Genomic DNA, 19,683 nt, shown 5'->3' with positions numbered 1-19,683 from the left:
ATACAACCAAATTCTGTTAGCCGTGATGCATGGCGATGATGCCAAGTTATACGGTTACATGGTATGTATGCATTTATTTTACCAGGTGGATTGGGAATTATGTTGTATTGCATGGAAAGGCAATGTGTTTTTTAGCATTGTGTTCCATGCCATGGTTAAGGGGATTGTTTGTCTAATGCATACAGAGAAATTGTCTTGGTTTGTTACCGGAGACGGTGGTGGTGGTGGTCGTTACATAGAATTGAGTAGGAAAAAGGTTAGTATAACGTGTGGTGGATGATATGTTTCCAGATTTTTTTAAGCATTTTAAGAAAATTTTGGAATAAGTTTTTACATGAAACCTTGCATGTAAGAATTTGAGATACATTATGAAAAATTTCATGCTGGAATTAATTATTAAAAACCGTTGATTAGAATGAGTAGGAAAAGGGAATAGGGTTAAATAACTTATGTATATATGTATATAATGTATAGTTAAATAACGGATACGTTTTTAGATTTTTTAAGCATTTTTGTTAAATTTGAGACAAGTTTTTACATGGAAAGTTTTATGTTATGTAACATAAAACAATTAACTGTACAGTTAATTGTTAAAGTCCAGGTTAATTATGATGACAATTGAGATTAGCATTTAGTCTCTAATTGGAGTCTGTAAATGTAATATATTAGATTTTACGAGTAAATTGTTAATTTTAATACTGAATTAGCTTAAAATAATGAGCAACAATGTTTGTAAAATTCTTTCAAAATTTTTATTGAATTATTCTTTTAATAATCATCAAAAATCACAGAGTTCTCTAAAAATGGTAAATGTGGTAAATTTCGTTCTACAAAAGGTATAAATAATTTTATTTCCAAAATACGAAATACGAATCACTTTCATTCATAAAGTAAAATAAAAATCTACATTAAAATTAAATTTCATGATTTCAACGCCAAACAAAGAAATTAAAAAAATCAGAGAACAAAAATAATTTACAGATGCGACGAAATGGCCCTCTAGTACTTTTATAAGTTGGAAAATTGTGTATTAATGAATTTCGAAATTTTGAAATTTTTTTCATGAAAATGATTTCATTTTCATAATTTATTTTGTTCGGAAATATTGTTTGGGGAAAAGGGTGTCTCGACTGGCTGAGCGGGAGTAAAACTCGACCAATCGGCCCGTCCACAGGTACACACTGCTTTTTTTAACAACTTCTTCTCCACTCGAGTTAACATTAATTAATCGACTTAAAAATAAGAAAGTTCTTCTTCTCTCAGTAAAACAAATATAGCATAATAAAAAAGATAATTGTAGCATTATTTATCATTTTTACGAAAAAAATCTGGTCCATTTTAATTCAATTGAAGTCTGTTTAGCTAGTTTCAAACTTTTCAAACTTTTGACTTGAAAGAAAGTAAATTAAATAACTTAATTAGTAATTTAATTAATTAGATTGTTTACCCACTGGATGGAGGAATATAACGAATTATAAAGCAGTAATTACATTAATAGTCCAATTAGTTAGTTAATCTGTAACGAAAGAAAGTGTGCAGGGAGGAAATTTTTAGGAAACTTTGTAACTTTTGCCATCATCAAGAGCAGTTAATTAACTAATTGACATGACCGCGACAAGATAATCACTCGGATGGATGGGAGGCTCCGTTCTGCGACTAATTGGATAAGTTCGCCACGGTCAAATCGTCCCCCAAGGAGATCATCTCATTATTAGTCATCCTTGACACGGACAGTTCAATAAACTACGAAAAATGACTCGGTTTGTGGCTCAATTTAAGTTAAAAATCCTCCCAATTAAGTCATCAATAAAATATTTAATTGTTATTTTCAGGCTGGATCGACTCTTCGTCCTGCTCGAGTCCGGGTCGACGCCGGGGACGCGGAAAGCCGCGGCGACACAGTTGGGCGAAGTTCAGCGCCTCCACCCGCACGAGCTGCCCTTCATCCTCTCCAGAGTTCATAAATGTTTGCGGTCGACGTCCTGGGAGACGAGGGTGGCGGCGGGGCTGGCCGTGGAGGCGATTTTGTCGAAAGTTCCGGCCTGGAATCCACTTCCGGCGCAGCAATTGAAACAGGAGGTGATAAAGAAGTTTATGACAATTGCTTGATAATTTGAACCTATTTCTTACATAATTTATGCCGAAATCGAGCCCATTGAACCTTGAAGTTCAAAATTTCACTTATTGATTTTTAATCACCGAATTTTGTAATAATTTAGTTCGAAAATTTCAATTCCTTGTAAAAAATTCACTAATAATGGCAAAATCGGAACATTTGAAGCTTGAAATTCAAAATTTCGGTCATTAATTTTGAATTGAATGAATTGTGTGATAATTATATTATGAATAATATAATGTCACAAATTTTCCAGTAACATAAATCAAACCTGTACGACAATATTCATAGTTAAAATTATTTTAATATCAAAAAATGGCGTTATAGTTAGTGAAAAAAAAGTAAAATAACAATCGAGCCTGTTTGAAGCTTGAAACTCAAATAGTTTTCAATTCAAAAAATTTTGTGATAATTATTTCAAAAATTGAGGCAGAATTCGATTCCTTTTACATAAAAAACAACTAAATTTGTAAATTTCTTCACTCTTTCTTCAGGTTAAAGAGGAACAAATTGACGATGACGATTCCAACCTGGTCATTAGCATCGACCCAGACGAAGAAGGACAAGATTCAGTCGATAAAGGGAAGAATTTGACCCCCACAACAACGAGTTCAGTACCAACGAGCGGAAACAAACAGCGTTTATCGTTTCAAAGTTTCGATCTGGATTTGCTCACCTCGACAGCGTCAAATTTCCTGATGGCGTCAGACACCAAGGTGTTCGAAAACAGTGGTGGTGGTAACTCTAGTTCTTCTCAGTCAGGAGCGAGAAGGGATCAGAGCAACAGTCAAGATCCGGCTAGTCAGAGGGCTGCTATTAATAAGAGGTGAAAAATTATTTTAAAAATTGCTAAAAAATTGGTAAATTTCGAATTTTTTATGTATTCAAGAAATATATTTTGTATATGTAGGAATGATTTCTTGTTGTATTTTGCGGCATCATGACGCTAAATTATAATTTAAAAGTTCAAAGTTTCCACAAAATTTTGTCAATTTTGGATTTTACATCCATTTAAGAAATACATTTTAAAATTAAGAATGATTTCTAGCTGTATTTCGAAGTTTTTACGACTAAATTTCGAACAGTTTATGGGAAGATTAATCTGAAAACACTTATTTCAACCTCAACTATTTTCCAAGTTTTTTACGCTAAAATTCGAACATTTAATGTAAAACTTAATCCCTAAACCACTCATTCTCCCAAAATTCTAACTCTCAACTACTTTCAGGCTGGGACTCGACGTAGCGGAAAAGATGGGAATCGACACATCCGACATCGTCTCTAACGAAGACCTCATTTCCGAACAGGATGAACCGCTCGAAACCTCCCAGCCATCCACGTCCACCACTAAAGAAAACCCATCCTCCGTTTCCCTTCCCCTGTTCGATCCAAATCTCGAAGAGCAACTGAGCCTATCCTCGCGCGAACTTAATCTCGCTAAGAGACGCGCCAGGAAACAGAAGATGCGCGAATCCGCCGCGGCACAGTCGTCAATGGACGATTCGCAACAGTCTGGAACATCCTCGTCCTCGCAATACGTTGGTGGTGCTGAAGGGAGCAATAAACGGTTGAAGAGGGAAGACTCCATGCTGGACTTTAGTGCGGAAGCGTGGTCAATTTATTCCGTGGGAGAAGGCCAGTGGCCACTCTCGGCGTGGGGTGAGGGCTCATTTACGAATGCATACAATTTTACGTAGGTTCGATTTTTTTCGGAAAACGGTGGGAAGAAAATCCCGGAAAATTCCCATAGCCCGTAAAAAAGTGGTCACTAAAAAAAATGTCTTCGCCCCCGCTTTCCCGTCAAACGAGTTTGAACGTTTGCACCACCAATCGAACCTACGCAATTTTATGAAGAATGCTTGTGTATAGTTGCAAAATTTTCTATGTTTACAGTTGACATCCTTATCAACGATATGTTCAGGTTAGATATGACTGTTTTGTTATTATTTACAATAAATCAATAAAAATGTTTACGTAAAAAATGGTGGGATGAACGATCGGATTCTAAAAAATGTGCATATATTTATTTTGAAAATGATTACAGTCCGAGTTGGGAGGTTCGACATGGCGCTGCCACCGCGTTACGGGAAGTTGTCAAACTCCACGGGAATGGAGGTGGGAGAGAGCCTTGGATGAGTAAGGGCGAGGTGGGAACAATGATTATGAAGAAATAAATTTTCGAAACGATCTTGGAATTTTAAGTTTTTTTAAAACAGGAGTGTGGTTAAAATTTAGATTACGAATTTAGCCAATATTTTTTCAAAATTTCCTATAAAAGTCGTGCAAAATGCCTTCCCTCGAAAAATTCCAAGTTTGTGAAACCCCTGATACAAAAACTAATAATTTTTCTATTCTCGAATTATAGTCTGACCTAGCTCACACGACTTGGATTGAGGATCTCGCCCTGCGTCTCGTCTCCGTCTTGGCGTTAGATCGTTTCGGTGACTTTGTAAGTGACCAAGTCGTCGCTCCCGTTCGAGAAACGTGTTCCCAATGCCTCGGCGCCGTGGTGGGGTTGATGGGTGAGGATGGTGTCGTGGGCGTGATCCACATCCTGGTCAAGCTCCTGTACCAGTCCTCCTGGGAGGTCAGACACGGGGCTCTCCTCGGACTCAAGTATATCTTCGCTGTGCGGCGGGACCTGATCTCAACCCTGCTCCCGCTCGCTTTTCCCGCCATATTCGCCTGCCTTTCGGACAAGGTTGACGACGTGTCTGCCGTCGCGGCGTCGTCGTTAATTCCTGTGTCGGACCTGCTCGTGGAGACGCTTCCGCTCGAGACGCCCGCCGTGGTTAGCGTGCTTTGGGACTCGCTCGCCGACTTGGATGACCTCTCCTCCGCGTGTAACTCGATTATGGGCCTGCTCGCCACACTCCTCACATTCCCGAAGGCTCGGAGCACGCTGAGGTGAAAGTCTGATAATACGGAATTAATCCAGGGTTGGATTTGTGGTGTTTGCCGGGAAAGCGGGGGAAAATTTTTGAACTTTTGAAAGTTTGAGGTTTTAGAGCATTTTTAAGAAAGTTTTGAATATTTTTCGAACATTTAGAGAAATTCTTTAAGGAAACATTTTTAAGGAAATTTTCAAACCTTTGTCGGAAATATTGAAGGTTTCTGGAAATTTTCGGGCATTTTTATTAAAATTTCGAATAAATTTCTGACATTTTGAAAGATTTTGGGAATTTTCGGGCATTGTTAGGGTCCGTTTTCGCTGTATAAATTTCCGGTGTTTTCCTTTCCACCGTTTCCCAGAAATAGAGCTAAAATCGATCCCAAGTAATGAATATAAAAACACGGACTAATTAATTACATGATTAATCTCACAGAGAGCTTGACATCCTGATTCCGCGTCTCTGGCCATTCCTTCACCACACGTCCTCCTCCGTGCGGAAATCTGCCCTGCTCACTCTCCAAAAGTTGACAGAACTTGACCCTTCCGTCGCCCCGATGAGCGTTGGGCCTTTAAAGGAAACCTTGCGCCACACGTACCAACGTGCCCTCGTAGAACACGTGCAGGATGTTCAGAACCTCATCCCACAAGTCTGGTCGGATCTACTGAAGTCGAGCAAACTAGAGAATCTGTTGTTGTCGGCGTGTCCCTATTTTGGCACTTGGCTCGCCCTGGCCATGCAACCAGCTAGGTTTCCCATCGACCCGTTCTGCCTCCTTTCCGCTTCACAGGGACAGGTCAGTACCAGATTTTTTTGCGAATTTGGGAAAAGTGTGACAAAATTTGGTTTCATTTTTTTTAAAAGTTTGGGTATTTTTTTATTTAAATATGAGTTGTTGAACTTGTTTATTTAAATGATTGTCAGTCTAATTTATGTCAGTTTTTACAAAGCGTTTCTAATTAGTACAGTTAATGTAGAAAAGTACAAAATAGCGAAATTTTCGCTATATAACGTGATTTTGATGTATCAAAGCTTAAAATTTGCGCTGTAGGCCAAAATGTGCTAATTTTTAGCTACTTTTGAGAATTTTTTGATTAAAGTTGTCCAAATTTGGTCAAATATGATTGGAAATAGTTCTTCAAATTGTTTTGGCCACGGCCTCGAATTTGGTTTTTCGTCACGATCCAAGTATTTCATTCAACCTTATTTTGGTTTTTTGTCAGGGTGCGAGACGGAAATCGACGAACAATAAGGACCACGTGAATGCGCCACCAGAGGAGGAAATTTCCACCCCCATCACGGAGAAGGTTTTCATGGGGGGTTCTGCCGACGGAGATCCCACCACCGTTGCAGCGGCGAGATTACGACTTACGAAAATGTTGGGCGAATTAGCTTCGTATATCGTCCAACCCATTCCAAATGGGTACAAAATTTCGTTAATTATTAATTAGCTACTAAAATTTTCAAAAAATTTTCCAAGTTGTATTTTACAAAGTTTGCAAGGTATCACGAAATGTCAGTAAGGTTGGAAATACAATTTTGCCAAACTCGGCTCAAAATATTATGAAATCTAATTTCAAAAAAAGTTTTAAAATTAGAGTTCTATTTTAATTAGAATATTTTGAAAGTTTAGTACAGCTTGAGATATTCAATTTCTGAAATTTTTAATAATTTCATTTTTAAATTTGTTCCTTAGCCATTCGAGCGAAGAACCGATCGAGCTGTTCGTCCGGGTTTTAATGGTTCATTTAAACTCGCGTTCCGCCCTGCAACGCACCACGACCTCTTTCGTCATATCCGCTTGGCCGGAATCTAGTCCGCACGGATCTGGTCACGATAATGGACACGCCATCACTTCAAATTCCACTCATCCCAGTAGTACAAACGGATCTGTGAACAATTGCTCAATCGGGACAAATAATTCTAGTTTAAAGGTTCTTTTTTAGAAAAAAAATCTAAAATTTTGAACTATTTTATTTTGATAAATTTCCTTTTCAATTTCTAGAACACTGCCAACTCCGTTGCGACGAATAAACGAAAAAGCCATCCCGGGTTATCCGCCCGTTTGACGGAATGCCTCTCGGAGAACGTCTACTTTGACGAGGTGGCCGGCGGGCTGACAAAACTGCAGAGCGAGTGTCGTGACTTTGTCGCCACATTGAAACACTACAAAGTTCCGCTTCCTCCAGACATCCAGGCCGTGACGGGTTCGCCGCCTCTCTTCTCCCTGGCGCAGATTGAGACGGTGAATAAGCATTTGGCATAGATGTGCCTCGTTTTTAAGTCGCAGGGTTCATTTCATATGAATTGAATTAATTTGTGTTTGGTAAATTTATGATTGATTAGTTGGGCGGAAGCGGGATGATGGAATTGATTCAGAAGAACTTGAAAAAACCAAAGATTGCCGACACTCTGCTCGAGAGGAGAAAAACGATTTGGAATTTGTGGAACGCGACAACAACAGAGTTTACCGCGTTGACGATTATGTGAGAAAATTATTTGGTCTCTGTGTTTTATAGGAATTTTACGCTGTTTTGACAATTTGACGAGGTTCTATCACCCGATCTATTACCCGAACTGCTAGTTTTTATACAATTTTTAGAAATTTATTTGGTCCCTGTGTTTTTGAAGAAGTTTACCCGGTTTTGACAATTTGCAAATTTCAATTCGATTTGACAATTGTTATGCCAAAAATTCGGCGAATTCAGCTAATTTGATTTTTGGACATGATGATTTGATCAGCAGATTTCTTTACGTTATTTTTTTTATATAATTTTATAAAATTTTGAAGAATTTACCTCCATTTTCACCCAACGAAGAACTGTTATTTTATATTAAATTTTCACTAATCCGCTCTTCCCTCAAACTACAGGACGCTTGCCGCCGTCTCTTCCGCTGTCGTAACGCTAGGTCCGTCCCGCCTTCCTGAAAAGTTGAACCCTGTCGTGAAGCCGTTGATGGAGTCGATTCGTCGCGAAGAAAACATTCTGTTTCAAAAGAGTGCGGCTGACCATCTCTGCATCCTCATGGACCTCGCGCTTGCCCGCGAACCTTCCCCCAACCCCAAAATCATTGCCAACCTGGTCACCTACCTCTGCTCAGATAATGGCGAAACCGGCCTCGAGTGCTCGTCACGCTGTAAGGATGAGAGTTCAGGTGGTCGTGCTGGGGACGAGGTGGGGGGTGGAATCTTGTCCCTCAGTTCACTCACGTTGCCAGAAATTGGAAAAAAGTTGACGAAACAGGTGGGATTTTAAAAATTTGGGGGAAGTTTCGTCACATTTTCGGACACAATTCAGAATTTTGTTGAAAAACTTTGCAAAATTTTACAATAACAAAACGTATTATGAAAATCGTGTTGAATTTTAAACAAAAATTCCTCGTTTTCCGAAAATTGAACCTGATTAATGTTTGTTGCATATTTTCCAAGGAGTGATTTTCAATTCTTAAAAGTTTCAGCAATTTTTCGTAAATTTTTAGGCTAGTTTTCTAAACATTTCTGAATTTTATAGAAATTCTTTGTAAAATTTCACAATTTAAAAAATGTATTATGAAAAACGCATCCAATTGTGCCCAAAAATTTCCTCATTTTCCGAAAACTCAACTTTATTAGTGTTTATTATTTCTCAATTTTCAGGAAGAACTTGCCGAACTCGAGTCTAATAAAAGCTGTCGAATTCAAAAACGTGGCGCGACCTTTGCCCTGACCTCAATCGTGGCTTACTTTGGAGCCGACCTACCCACAAAAATACCCCGTTTGTGGGAACTCACTTTCGGCGTGTTGGAATCCGAATCGGATTTGTCAGAGTCAAAAAACCCAACGGAATCTGGACAAAATGTGATTAATGCGCTTCTCGTGCTGGAAATAATTTCGAGCTCATTTCATAAAAAGTTGTATCCGACGGTGAGTTAAATAAAAATTAAAAATGTTATGAGAAACGGATAATTTCAATTGAAAAAAAAATATTCTATCCAGCTCGTAGCCCAAATTGATAAACTCTGTTCCCTCTTGAGCCACCCGGACCGGGCGATTCGCCACATGGCGTCACGCACCTTGGCAGAGTGGGCGTCTCTCATGTCGGACAAAGTGATGCCGGTCTTGGCTCGTGACGTGTTGCCTCAGTTGGAAACGAGTGGGAACGATTTAGCGCGACAAGGCGCGTTGGAAGCGGTCTGGTGCATCGTTGACAAGTTGGGGCTGAACTTGCTTCCGTACATCGTACTTCTCGTCGTCCCTGTGCTAGGTGGGTAGTAAATTTGTGTATAATTTGATCACAATTTTACCCCGAGCTAAAAAAAATAACTGCAAATCGATACACCACTTCCAAAAAATTCACCAAATAAAATTTGGAACTACAATTTTTCAATAATTTCGCAGGTTCGATTTGTGGCTGAAATTTTGCTAGTTTCCAGGAATTTTGAGCGTTTTTAGGATCCGTCTTATACGGGCGGTGGGAATTTTTCGGGATTTTCTTCCTCCCGTTTTCCAGAAATAAAGCAAAAATTGAACCCAGGAATAATTTGGTGTCGAAATCCAAAATTTTGTCAATTTCGAAACCTTGAAGCAATCAATTTAACATTTCTTGATAACTTATTAACTCTAAAAATTCGTCCCCAATAAAAATCCCTATATTTTACCCACAGGTCGAATGTCTGATCAGCAAGAATCCGTCCGGATGTTGGCCTCGCTCACGTTTGCCACGCTGGTCCGCTTGATGCCGTTGGAGGGAAGCGTCCCCGATCCGCCCAACCTGCCGGCCGACCTCACCCTGCAGAAGGGTGAACAGCGCGCCTTTCTCGAACAGCTCCTCAACCCTGCAAAAATCCCCAAGTATGAGATCACCGTTCCCATCAATGCCGAACTTCGCCCTTATCAACAGGCCGGCGTGAACTGGCTCGGATTCCTGAATAAGTTTAAACTCCACGGAATCCTATGTGACGACATGGGTTTGGGAAAAACCCTGCAAAGTATTTGCATCCTTGGGAGTGATCACAAATACTGGGAGGAGCGATATGAGGTGACGCGTTGTTTTATACACTCGTAGAAAACTTGTGTTAAATCAGTGCTGATCGGGGTATGACTATACCGGCACGGTAATAACGGGCATTACCGTTTAGTAATGAGAAATTTACCACTCACAATGGAGGTCTCCCAACATGTGCTTTGGTCAAACTAGTGTAAATCGATCGTAAATTTAATTCGGATGAAATTTGCAAAAGACCCAATCTCACGTTTCATATTTGCATCCGAAGAGGAGAAAATGGGCAGTAAATTTGGAAAGTGTAAAATTTGTCGACTTTTTAGAGCCCGTGTTCTCCTCTTTTGATGCAAATATCTCGCAAAACTTGACCATTGGGAGATCGTATCTTTTTCAAATTTCATATTAATTAAATTTGTGATCGGTTGGCACTATTTTGCTCAAAATTTGAGAGTTCCATTGTGAGATACAAACTACTACCAATCCGGTATGAAGTTATTACCAGTACGGAGTATATATTTGACTTTACCAGATTTTTAACAGTATTAACAGTGTATGAAATTCTACTCATGGAAAAAATGACCAAGTAGTTTTCTCCTGTTTTCAGGCGGACCCCTGCCCCCAAAACGTGCCACCTCCCTCCATCGTGATTTGCCCACCCACTCTGACAGGCCACTGGGTTTACGAGGTTGATAAATTTATTGGGTCGGAGTACCTGAACCCGCTCCACTACCACGGCCCACCCACCGAGAGGAACAAATTAAAACCAAAAGTCAAAACCCACAACTTGGTCGTGGCGTCGTACGACATTGTGAGGTGAGAAAAGAAAGTGTATAGTTTCAAAATTGGTCAAAATTTAAAATATGAGCTATCAAAATTTGAAAGTAAATTGTAGATCAAGAAAGACTATAAAATTCGGAAATTCAATATGGTTCTCGACGGTTCAAATCATTTTCTAAATTTATAAATTCAAATTTGGTTTTCGAAAGTTCCAAATTTCCAAATTTGTAAATTCAAATTTGATTTTTTTACATTTCAAACAGTTTTCAAATTCGTATTCACAAAACCGTCACAAATTTCATGAAGAAATAATTTTAAAAATTTCGTAAAACTACATCGTAATTTTCATTCCTACATTTCCTTGTAAATCTAAATTAAACTAATTGTTCCTCTTGTAGGAACGATATCGACTTTTTCTCCTCGATCCACTGGAACTACTGCATCCTGGACGAGGGTCACATCATAAAAAATGGAAAGACCAAGATTTCCCGCGCCATTAAACAGCTCCCTTCCCGTCACCGCCTCATCCTCTCGGGCACACCCATCCAAAACAACGTCCTCGAACTCTGGTCCCTCTTCGACTTTCTGATGCCCGGCTTCCTCGGAACGGAGAAACAGTTCAGCTCCCGTTTCGGGAGACCAATCCTGGTCGCGCGGGATGCCAAAAGTTCTCCAAAAGATCAGGAAGCAGGTGCCCTCGCGATGGAGGCGCTACATCGACAAGCGCTCCCTTTCCTCCTCCGCCGCTTGAAGGAGGACGTTCTCAAAGATTTACCTCCCAAGATCACGCAGGATTATTACTGCGAACTGAGCCCGATCCAGGAGCAATTGTATGAGGACTTTGCGAGAACAAGGGCCCACCAGAGTTTGAGGGATACGTTTCAAGAAAACGACCCGTCCAAACATTCGCATATTTTTCAAGTGAGAAGGATTGTCACAAATTGTTGGGAGTACAATAGAATTGAAATTTCTAGGAAATATTTAAAAGTTTCTGATTTAATTTGTGAAAATTAGATTGAAAATGTTGAATTTGTAAAATTTTAGATCTAATTTGAAGGATTTAAAAACCAGTATCACTTTTTGATTTTAAAATTGTATTTTTTTTATTTGAAGGTTTATAAGTCTTCAAAATCGTTTAGATTTATAAAAAAACTGAGTCTAACTACTACTCAATTTGCAATTACTCAAATTTTGATTTGAAGGATTTAAAAACCAGTATCACTTTTTGATTTTAAAATTGTATTTTTTTTATTTGAAGGTTTATAAGTCTTCAAAATCGTTTAGATTTATAAAAAAACTGAGTCTAACTACTACTCAATTTGCAATTACTCAAATTTTGATTTGAAGGATTTAAAAACCAGTATCACTTTTTGATTTTAAAATTGTATTTTTTTTATTTGAAGGTTTATAAGTCTTCAAAATCGTTTAGATTTATAAAAAAACTGAGTCTAACTACTACTCAATTTGCAATTACTCAAATTTTGAATTTCACAAATTGTGTGAATTTGAAGAGTTATGCAATTATTTTTCAAATTGTGTCTTACTTTTTGCAGGCTCTACAATACCTGCGTAAAGTTTGCAACCATCCTAAGCTCGTTTTGACGCTGCAGCATCCTAAATTTTCTTCCGTGATGAGTTCCCTCGCCGCTAGTAAAACGACGCTGAACGATATTCAACACAGCGCCAAACTACCAGCTCTGAAGTAATCAATCAATACAATAGGCAGTTAGCAAATCTACACGCTTTTAAAATTTCCGTAATTTTTAATGTCTCTTGAACTGGGTCAAGATTTGCGGAGACAATACGAAAAATGTTCAGAGCGGTTTCAAGATGGAAATTTTGAACCGGACATTTTTATTTTTGAAACCCGATACAAGTTTTAACACGTAGTTTTGCTAACTGCTTAATAAATTTACAAGTTTATAACTTTGAACTAAAATGATTTTACCCATTTTTCAGACAACTCTTGCTCGACTGTGGGATCGGGGTGGTAAATCCGGATGGTGGTTCGAACAATTCCGTGGACAATTTGCCCGTCGTAGGACAACATAGAGCTTTAATATTCTGCCAGTTAAAAGTCATGTTGGACATTTTGGAGCACGATTTGTTCAAGTGAGTCGATCGAAAATGGATTGAATTTTAGAAAATTTTAAGCGATTTGTGTCGTTAGTAGCAAAAGAGTTGAAGTTGAGTTTGACACGTTTTTGGTTATTTTTTAAAAATTCAAAATTGTTTGCAATGTGCATTAAAATTCGATATTAACTAAATATTTATATAAAAATGATATGCAAAATTGTATTCAAGTTCTGCTTAGCTAATCGCAAACAAGTTTTGCAAATTTTATGCTAGATCTGTTTGGTTAATAATACCATTTTTCAAAATTTGAGGCAAATTTCATACACAAAATTATCAAACAGCTCACATTTTTGGACTAGTTTGTTCTAGCGTTTCGTATCAAAATTATGTCGTTTTTTCAAAATTGAAAATTTGATTCTCTTTTAAATCTAGAATCCACATGCCATCCGTGACATACCTCCGTTTGGACGGGTCAGTTCCGGCAGGACAGCGGCACTCTCTCGTCACTCGGTTTAACAACGATCCCTCCATCGACGTCCTCCTCCTAACGACACAAGTCGGCGGGCTTGGGCTCAACTTGACTGGCGCGGACACTGTATGACCCAGAAATATGAAAAATAAAATTATTCCAGATTTTCAAAAATTCATCTTCATTAATTTCAGGTCATATTCGTGGAGCATGATTGGAATCCAATGAGAGACTTGCAAGCTATGGATCGTGCCCATCGCATCGGGCAGAAGAAAGTCGTCAACGTTTACAGACTTATCACGAGAGGGACGTTGGAAGAGAAAATTATGGGGTGGGGGCATAAATAATTTGCTAAATTAATTGTTAGTAGGTCAAGTCGGGTCAAGTGTATCAGAAATTGTGAAAAATTCAAGAAATTGTCAAATAGTGCAAGGCGAATTTGACATAAAATATTGCATAAATCAGATTAATCTCAATCTCAAACTTATCCGGATTAATTAATCTATGCCTTCAAAGAAGATTAATCAATCTTCAGTAATTGAATTCAGTAGCTGAAGGATAATTTTAACTTTAATCTTAAATCTCTGATTCTGGAATTTTTAATCTTTAATCTCGGAACTCAATAATTTCCCAGCTAGAAGGTCAAGTGTATTGGAAATTTAGTGATGCGAATTTAAGATAAAATACTGTTAATAACTTTGCAATATGTGTGACCCTTGACCTTTTCACCGGAAACCATTTCGTCCCAACAAATTCTAATATCTTTGTCTCTCTTTAGCCTCCAAAAATTCAAACTGATGACGGCCAACACCGTAATCAGTCAGGAGAATTCGGCCATCGAGACGATGGCGACGGATCAGGTGAGTAAAAATGTCAAAGTTTCAATAATTTCAATACTAAGATTTTATTTTGATTTCATTTCCCAGCTGTTGGACTTGTTCGTGCTGGAAGACGCGTCGAAAAAGGAGGACGAACGGGCCCACAAGCGAGAAGACGTTGGCGGCATTGTCGGCGCGTATAAGAACGTTCTCGAGAACATGCCGGAACTCTGGGAGGACAAATTGTACGAGGAAGAGTACGACTTGTCCAGTTTTATTAAGAATTTGGCCAAATAATTAATTAGTTATGTAGATGTAAATAGATCATAGTTAGTTAATCGGCGAAGGAAAAGTTACCCTTGAGATAATTAATTATCCATGACTCGAATTAAACGAATACCGGTCCAATTAAGAATAACACTTAATTATTTTGATAGTTGGGTTAAGATTTAATTGTGAGATTTGTGTTTTGTTTAGTTTTTCGTAAAATTATGTAAAATATTACCGAAAAATACGTAGGGATTAGTAAGAAACTTTCATAATTAATTGTAGTTAATGTTATATAATTGCCAAGTTAATTATTATTGTTAAAAGATAATTATCCAGGTCAGGTTTTATAAAAAGTTACCCCTCATAAATAAATTCGTCGTATTTAAGTATAAAGTTGATTATTATGCATAATCACGGTCTGTTAGTTATTATGATTTTGTAATTTTTGCATGAAAATAATTTCATAATGCACATCTAACAATTCAATAAGTTTAGTGTTAATTAATTGTTAAAATAAGTGTTTATAAAAAAATATGAAATTGCATTGTTACGGATTTTGTTTTGTAACGGATTATTTCCGAACTGTGATGATTCCTCATAAATTCAGGACTGAGTATTTCATAAAATTGAATAATAAATTATGATGACGTTGATTTTATAGATGTATTTTCAAGCCATTTATTTTTTTCGGGTTTTTAACCAAATCCAATTGGCAAACATGGCGAAAATTGTTTGTGTTGCATTGATATTTTTACCCTGAACTAGAGCTTATGGAACTGATATGTCTGTCAGTCTACATATTTCAGACAAGAAACTGACGCACATTAGATGAATCGCAGAGTTTGATCAACATGGTTCTGAAATTCATGCAATCTTTGCATGACTTTGAATGCGTCTGAAAATGGGCATAATCGGTAGAGTGGTTGACCTGTGGGGACATTTAAGTGGTGTGGGCCAATTATGAGGTAAATTGTATGCAAATTTTAGTAGAAATATGAAATTTGGCACAAACTTGCAACATCAGATCCGAAACCAAAGTCGGAAATTAATTTCGGAAATATTTACCAACGTTGAACTGGTTACACCCACAGGGTTATAATTTGAAAGTGAAGAACGGCTGGCTCGGGCTGTATCAAATCTGCCCCGAAATTTTTACAATTTCTGAAATTCTGCCTGAAATTTCCCTGCCAACGGATCTCCTCCAGTTTGAAAAGTGAGGAAAAAGTCTGAAAAAATTTCAGTGTCTCGCAAATTTTCAAGGCAGACAGTCGTGTTTTCTGTCTCAGTCTCGTCTCGTCTTCTTTGCTCCCTTACCTTTTTCTCTGCTCGAGTTGGTCGCCTTATCTTCCGAGCCGGACCACGACCCCGGGTTTCAAACTGGGAGAGAAACGTCAACAATGAAAACTTGGTCGGAATCCTCCTCTCCGTCGTCACCATCATCGCCGTCCTGACGGTTTTCGTCCCCTCGGCGGATGGTGAGTTCATACAAATAAAAAAAGGTTCATAAAAAAACATACCACTCACAATTTGCATCTTTGCATTGGCAGGATTAAGCTGCTACATTTGCAGAGGAGACGGATCTGCTGAATCAGCTCGACGAAGGGATTACATTGATGATCTGATTAAGGAAAATAAGGCAAATGATGCATATCGTGCAAAGAAGGATGGAGCCGTCCCCTGCACAACTTTCGACTCCGAAGCTAAAAATCGTGACAAGTACAGGGCGGAATGCCCATTCCATTGGGAAGGTATGTATAGGTGCCTTTTCATACATCTTGGTCCAAATTCTGAAATATCTTCCGGCTTGCTTTTCTAGAGCCGTTTTGCTTCGCCAGCAAGTCCCGTGGCAGCGGATGTGGCTTCAAAAAGGCTGCAGCAACTTTTGGCGATGAGTTGAACATGAATGGATGCAATTCGAAGAGTTATTGTGTGTGCAACTCGGACTTTTGCAACACGGCCAACAACATGAATGATGCCTCCAAACGCGTCGTCGTCACCCTGCTCGGCGTCGGTTACCTCGTCCGAGGCTACTTTGGCAGCGGGGGAGGCTTCTGAATCTACAGGCGGAAATCTCTACTTATCCACGCGATGCGGTTATCAGGGAAAAAATCTTACTTGTAAATGTTTAAAGAGGCGATTTATTACTTTTGGGAACGGTACAAAATTCATATTGGGTACAAAATTGTAATATGATTGGATCAATGGGGAGAAAAATTATTGGGAATAAATTGTTGCCTCTCTTTATAAATATGATGTACGATGTACTCAATTAGTTTAGGTAGGATTTACAGGATTAAATGTATTTTATAATTAATTAAGCTTAAATTAGTAGTCATCCGCATCACCATACACGAATTCAGTATTCGATAAGGCCTATTTTTAATTAATTTTACTCTGACTTATCTTTCTTCCTTCGAATTGTGGTCGTCGCCTCTGCGTGAGCAACGTTCCCTTCAAAGAAAAAAATGGACTCGTTTTTTGACAGAATTTTGATCAGTCTGTCCAAAAAAAGTTATCGTAATTTTTAAAATCATTTTTTTCCCGATATTTGAATTCTAATTTAGATATTTTTGTCCACCTTTTCGGGATGACACCCCTCTCAATCAGAGTCCGGGTATGTATATATTTTAAACTTTTTCAATAATAACCCGATCGGGTTGAAACTTTGGGATATTGTTCCTGGTCAGGCATAGGTCACACGGTCAAAAAAATGTTTTCACATATTTTACATATTTCCAGGTTTTGGGACATATAAATATGTTTTAACATATTTCCTTCGACGATTTTGAGTCTGTGGGGAACGACTTTCCAAGTCATAGTAAGAGGTGGATTTGGCAAAAATTGTAATGCCCCTGCCGGGTTTCGACTACCGGACTTCCCGATTACATGTCAGGCGTGCTTACCATTACACTACGAAGGCATTGGCAATTCCTACCCACAATCCACCTTCTCTCTATCCCACTTCGTATTTATTCTCTCACAGTTGCCCCGAGAAATTTTTGGGTGGTCCCCACCCAATGATCATGGTATCATATAGAGATAAACAGTTCCAATGTTAGTTATTCAGTATAGGACGGGGCTGGAATGATGTGATTGGCTGGTTCGCAGTTCAAATTTCTCCATGTATTTTTGATGCCGCGTAAGTGAAGCCGTAGCACTCGCTCCGACCATCCGTCTCACTCTACCCTTTACCATCTCTCCTCACACTGTATATTTTACGTCCCAGAAAACAAAACAGTTTTTTGTGCTTCGGTCTGGACCACACCCACCCACCATCATCAATTAAAAGTAAGTTTAAGGACAAGATAGGTTAGAGTTTTACAACCATGCTAAGGATTTAATGTGACTTAATTTTTTTTTACAGATTTTCGTCATCTCGAATGGAGAATTTTTGCGACTTTCTAAGTTCGAATAATTAATTAAAAACTGGAACTTGTGATTCAGATTTAAAACCAAATTTATTGCAACAAATTATATTCATTCGGATGCGACTAAATTGATTTAGCATAAATACAACTTTACTTACTTTACGTTTAACAAGTATCTAAATAACAACTAATAACACATACTCCACAGCCGTGTTGTCACCACTGAAAGTGTGTATCCACCGGCAATATTGATAAAGAAATTGTTATCTAATGTGAATAAAACTTCCTTGTTGTTTATAAATTTAATAATGCATCTTCACGAATAAAAACAACTTTGCCGTAATAACCAAACATCGAAATAATTTCCCGGTTGCAAAATATTTTATTACAAATAGTAGCAATAATTTTCGTGCCTTGAGTATATAAGGAAAATGGAAACAGTTGAATGTGGTTCTGGTTCTTCTACTTCAAACTGTAGTGAAACTTATTTCTAATCTTTATCTTCTTGTTCATATAAAGGATAAATTAACCCACCCCCCTTTCGGTGGAGACACAGACAATGGTGAAGACACAAATGGGGTGGAGAGGTCGGTAAAACTCTTTGAGAAATTTCTTGAAGGTGGCTAAAAGTGTTTGCTGCAAACGACAGTTTTAGGTGATACGTTTTCCTTATCGATGTCGAGAATTTTACACCACTGCTGGAACCTTTAAAAAAACTAAAATTAGCTATCAGAGGAAAAAAGAATGAGAGAAATGAGTTATTTTGCATCGGAAGTTGTACCTGACGCTTTGGCAGAAAGGAGTAATTACGATTTTCTTGGTTTCAAGAATTATCACAATTAGTACCGCAACACTTTATATTTCGGACTGTGACAAACGACGGTTTATTAAATTCAAATAAATGTTTTGAGCAGCTGGATTTCCTGCGAAAAATAACAAGCAATTAGTAATTTGAAACCTGCTTGAAACAAATAACGTGTTTTCATCATATTTATGTGTCTCCACCGTTAATTGTTTATTTTAAGAAGATTTTGAAGAAGGTTTTGATAAAGTCACACTGAATTTGAGTACATGAAGGCGAATCTGTAATTAAAATGAACGTGTTTCCACCATATACATGTGTGTGTCCACCGTTCGTTGCTTTTTTAAATTTTTGGAGATAAGAAACTATTATTTTAATATTATGGTTGAACCTGGTAAACTTTACTGAAGTTCCTGAGAATTTCACACTATTCCCGAGTCACGAACAAGGTCTCATAGTAATTGATGAGTCTGTAATTAAACAAAATAACAAGGAAATATTGATGTAACAGTTGCTTGCAATAATGAACGTGTTTCCACCATATTAATGTGTCTCCACCGTTCATTATTCTTTTAATTCTAGAGGAAAGAAACTATTTTTAAGATCAAAATAAAATTTACCTTAAGCGAAGTTTTGAAAGTTTTTTAATAGTCTTGACAAAGTCACATTGATTTAAGTACCCTTGTTTGTCAAATAGGTGAACCTGTAATAAAATTGATACATTTTAGTTATCGACTGCTCATTGGTAGCGAAAGAGTGGGTGTGAAGATATAATTTGAATTTGCTTTGTATAAACGCACACTGATAGATCAGATAAATTGACCGGTGGAGACACGGATCTGGTGGAGGAAGGGGCAATAGGTCACAATATTGAGTAACAGTTGGCACAAATATTATATCTGCAATTCACAAAAATAAATTTAGTGGAACTTAATTTCCAACAATGAGAGTGTTTTCACCATACATGAATGTACATATATGTGTATTCACCGTTCATTATATGAGAAACTATTTTTGAATCTTGCAAAACTTTAACGAAGTTTCCGACAATTTCACACTGTTACCAGGTCACGAACAACAACTAATGGTAATTGATGAGTCTATACTTCAATAA

The 19,683-nt window shown here is 37.9% G+C and overlaps 2 protein-coding genes and 2 long non-coding RNA genes across 5 annotated transcripts; 3 read left to right on the top strand and 1 right to left on the bottom strand.

Annotated features, from left to right (window-relative positions):
* The first annotated feature begins 1,156 nt into the window (after positions 1 to 1,156).
* LOC110848534 (TATA-binding protein-associated factor 172) lies at positions 1,157 to 15,059 on the top strand. The gene is made up of 24 exons (XM_022095779.2): positions 1,157 to 1,760; positions 1,833 to 2,079; positions 2,611 to 2,942; positions 3,345 to 3,775; positions 4,010 to 4,037; positions 4,161 to 4,263; positions 4,482 to 5,023; positions 5,443 to 5,803; positions 6,231 to 6,430; positions 6,704 to 6,941; positions 7,013 to 7,252; positions 7,354 to 7,493; positions 7,880 to 8,252; positions 8,645 to 8,911; positions 8,984 to 9,251; positions 9,652 to 10,025; positions 10,594 to 10,802; positions 11,165 to 11,687; positions 12,320 to 12,468; positions 12,726 to 12,878; positions 13,275 to 13,437; positions 13,506 to 13,642; positions 14,090 to 14,171; positions 14,238 to 15,059. The coding sequence occupies exons 1-24, from the start codon at positions 1,753 to 1,755 to the stop codon at positions 14,424 to 14,426; spliced, it is 5,757 nt and encodes a 1,918-aa protein (XP_021951471.1). The 5' UTR covers positions 1,157 to 1,752; the 3' UTR covers positions 14,427 to 15,059.
* Positions 15,060 to 15,359: 300 nt separating this feature from the next.
* Positions 15,360 to 16,676, top strand: LOC118435249. Its single transcript, XM_035850960.1, has 4 exons — positions 15,360 to 15,364; positions 15,660 to 15,874; positions 15,947 to 16,147; positions 16,216 to 16,676. The coding sequence occupies exons 1-4, from the start codon at positions 15,360 to 15,362 to the stop codon at positions 16,452 to 16,454; spliced, it is 660 nt and encodes a 219-aa protein (XP_035706853.1). The 3' UTR covers positions 16,455 to 16,676.
* A 778-nt stretch (positions 16,677 to 17,454) lies between these two features.
* Positions 17,455 to 18,296, top strand: LOC118435261. Its single transcript, XR_004834644.1, has 2 exons — positions 17,455 to 17,687; positions 17,764 to 18,296. It is a non-coding gene; the product is annotated as an uncharacterized LOC118435261 (long non-coding RNA).
* On the bottom strand, positions 18,130 to 19,675 carry LOC110849501. 2 transcript variants are annotated; one of them, XR_004834643.1, is made up of 6 exons: positions 19,560 to 19,675; positions 19,370 to 19,468; positions 18,961 to 19,039; positions 18,773 to 18,850; positions 18,549 to 18,690; positions 18,130 to 18,472 (listed from the first exon to the last, which is right to left on the bottom strand). It is a non-coding gene; the product is annotated as an uncharacterized LOC110849501 (long non-coding RNA). The 2 variants fall into 2 exon arrangements; XR_002547829.2 differs by lacking the exons at positions 19,370 to 19,468; positions 19,560 to 19,675 and adding an exon at positions 19,190 to 19,363.
* Positions 19,676 to 19,683: the final 8 nt, after the last annotated feature.

The sequence above is a fragment of the Folsomia candida genome, unplaced genomic scaffold (genome assembly GCF_002217175.1).
Source record: "Folsomia candida strain VU population unplaced genomic scaffold, ASM221717v1 Fcan01_Sc004, whole genome shotgun sequence".
NCBI classification, from domain to species: domain Eukaryota; kingdom Metazoa; phylum Arthropoda; class Collembola; order Entomobryomorpha; family Isotomidae; genus Folsomia; species Folsomia candida.
The sequence above is the reverse complement of the archived record's forward strand: the minus strand, read 5'-3'. Positions and strand labels throughout refer to the sequence as shown.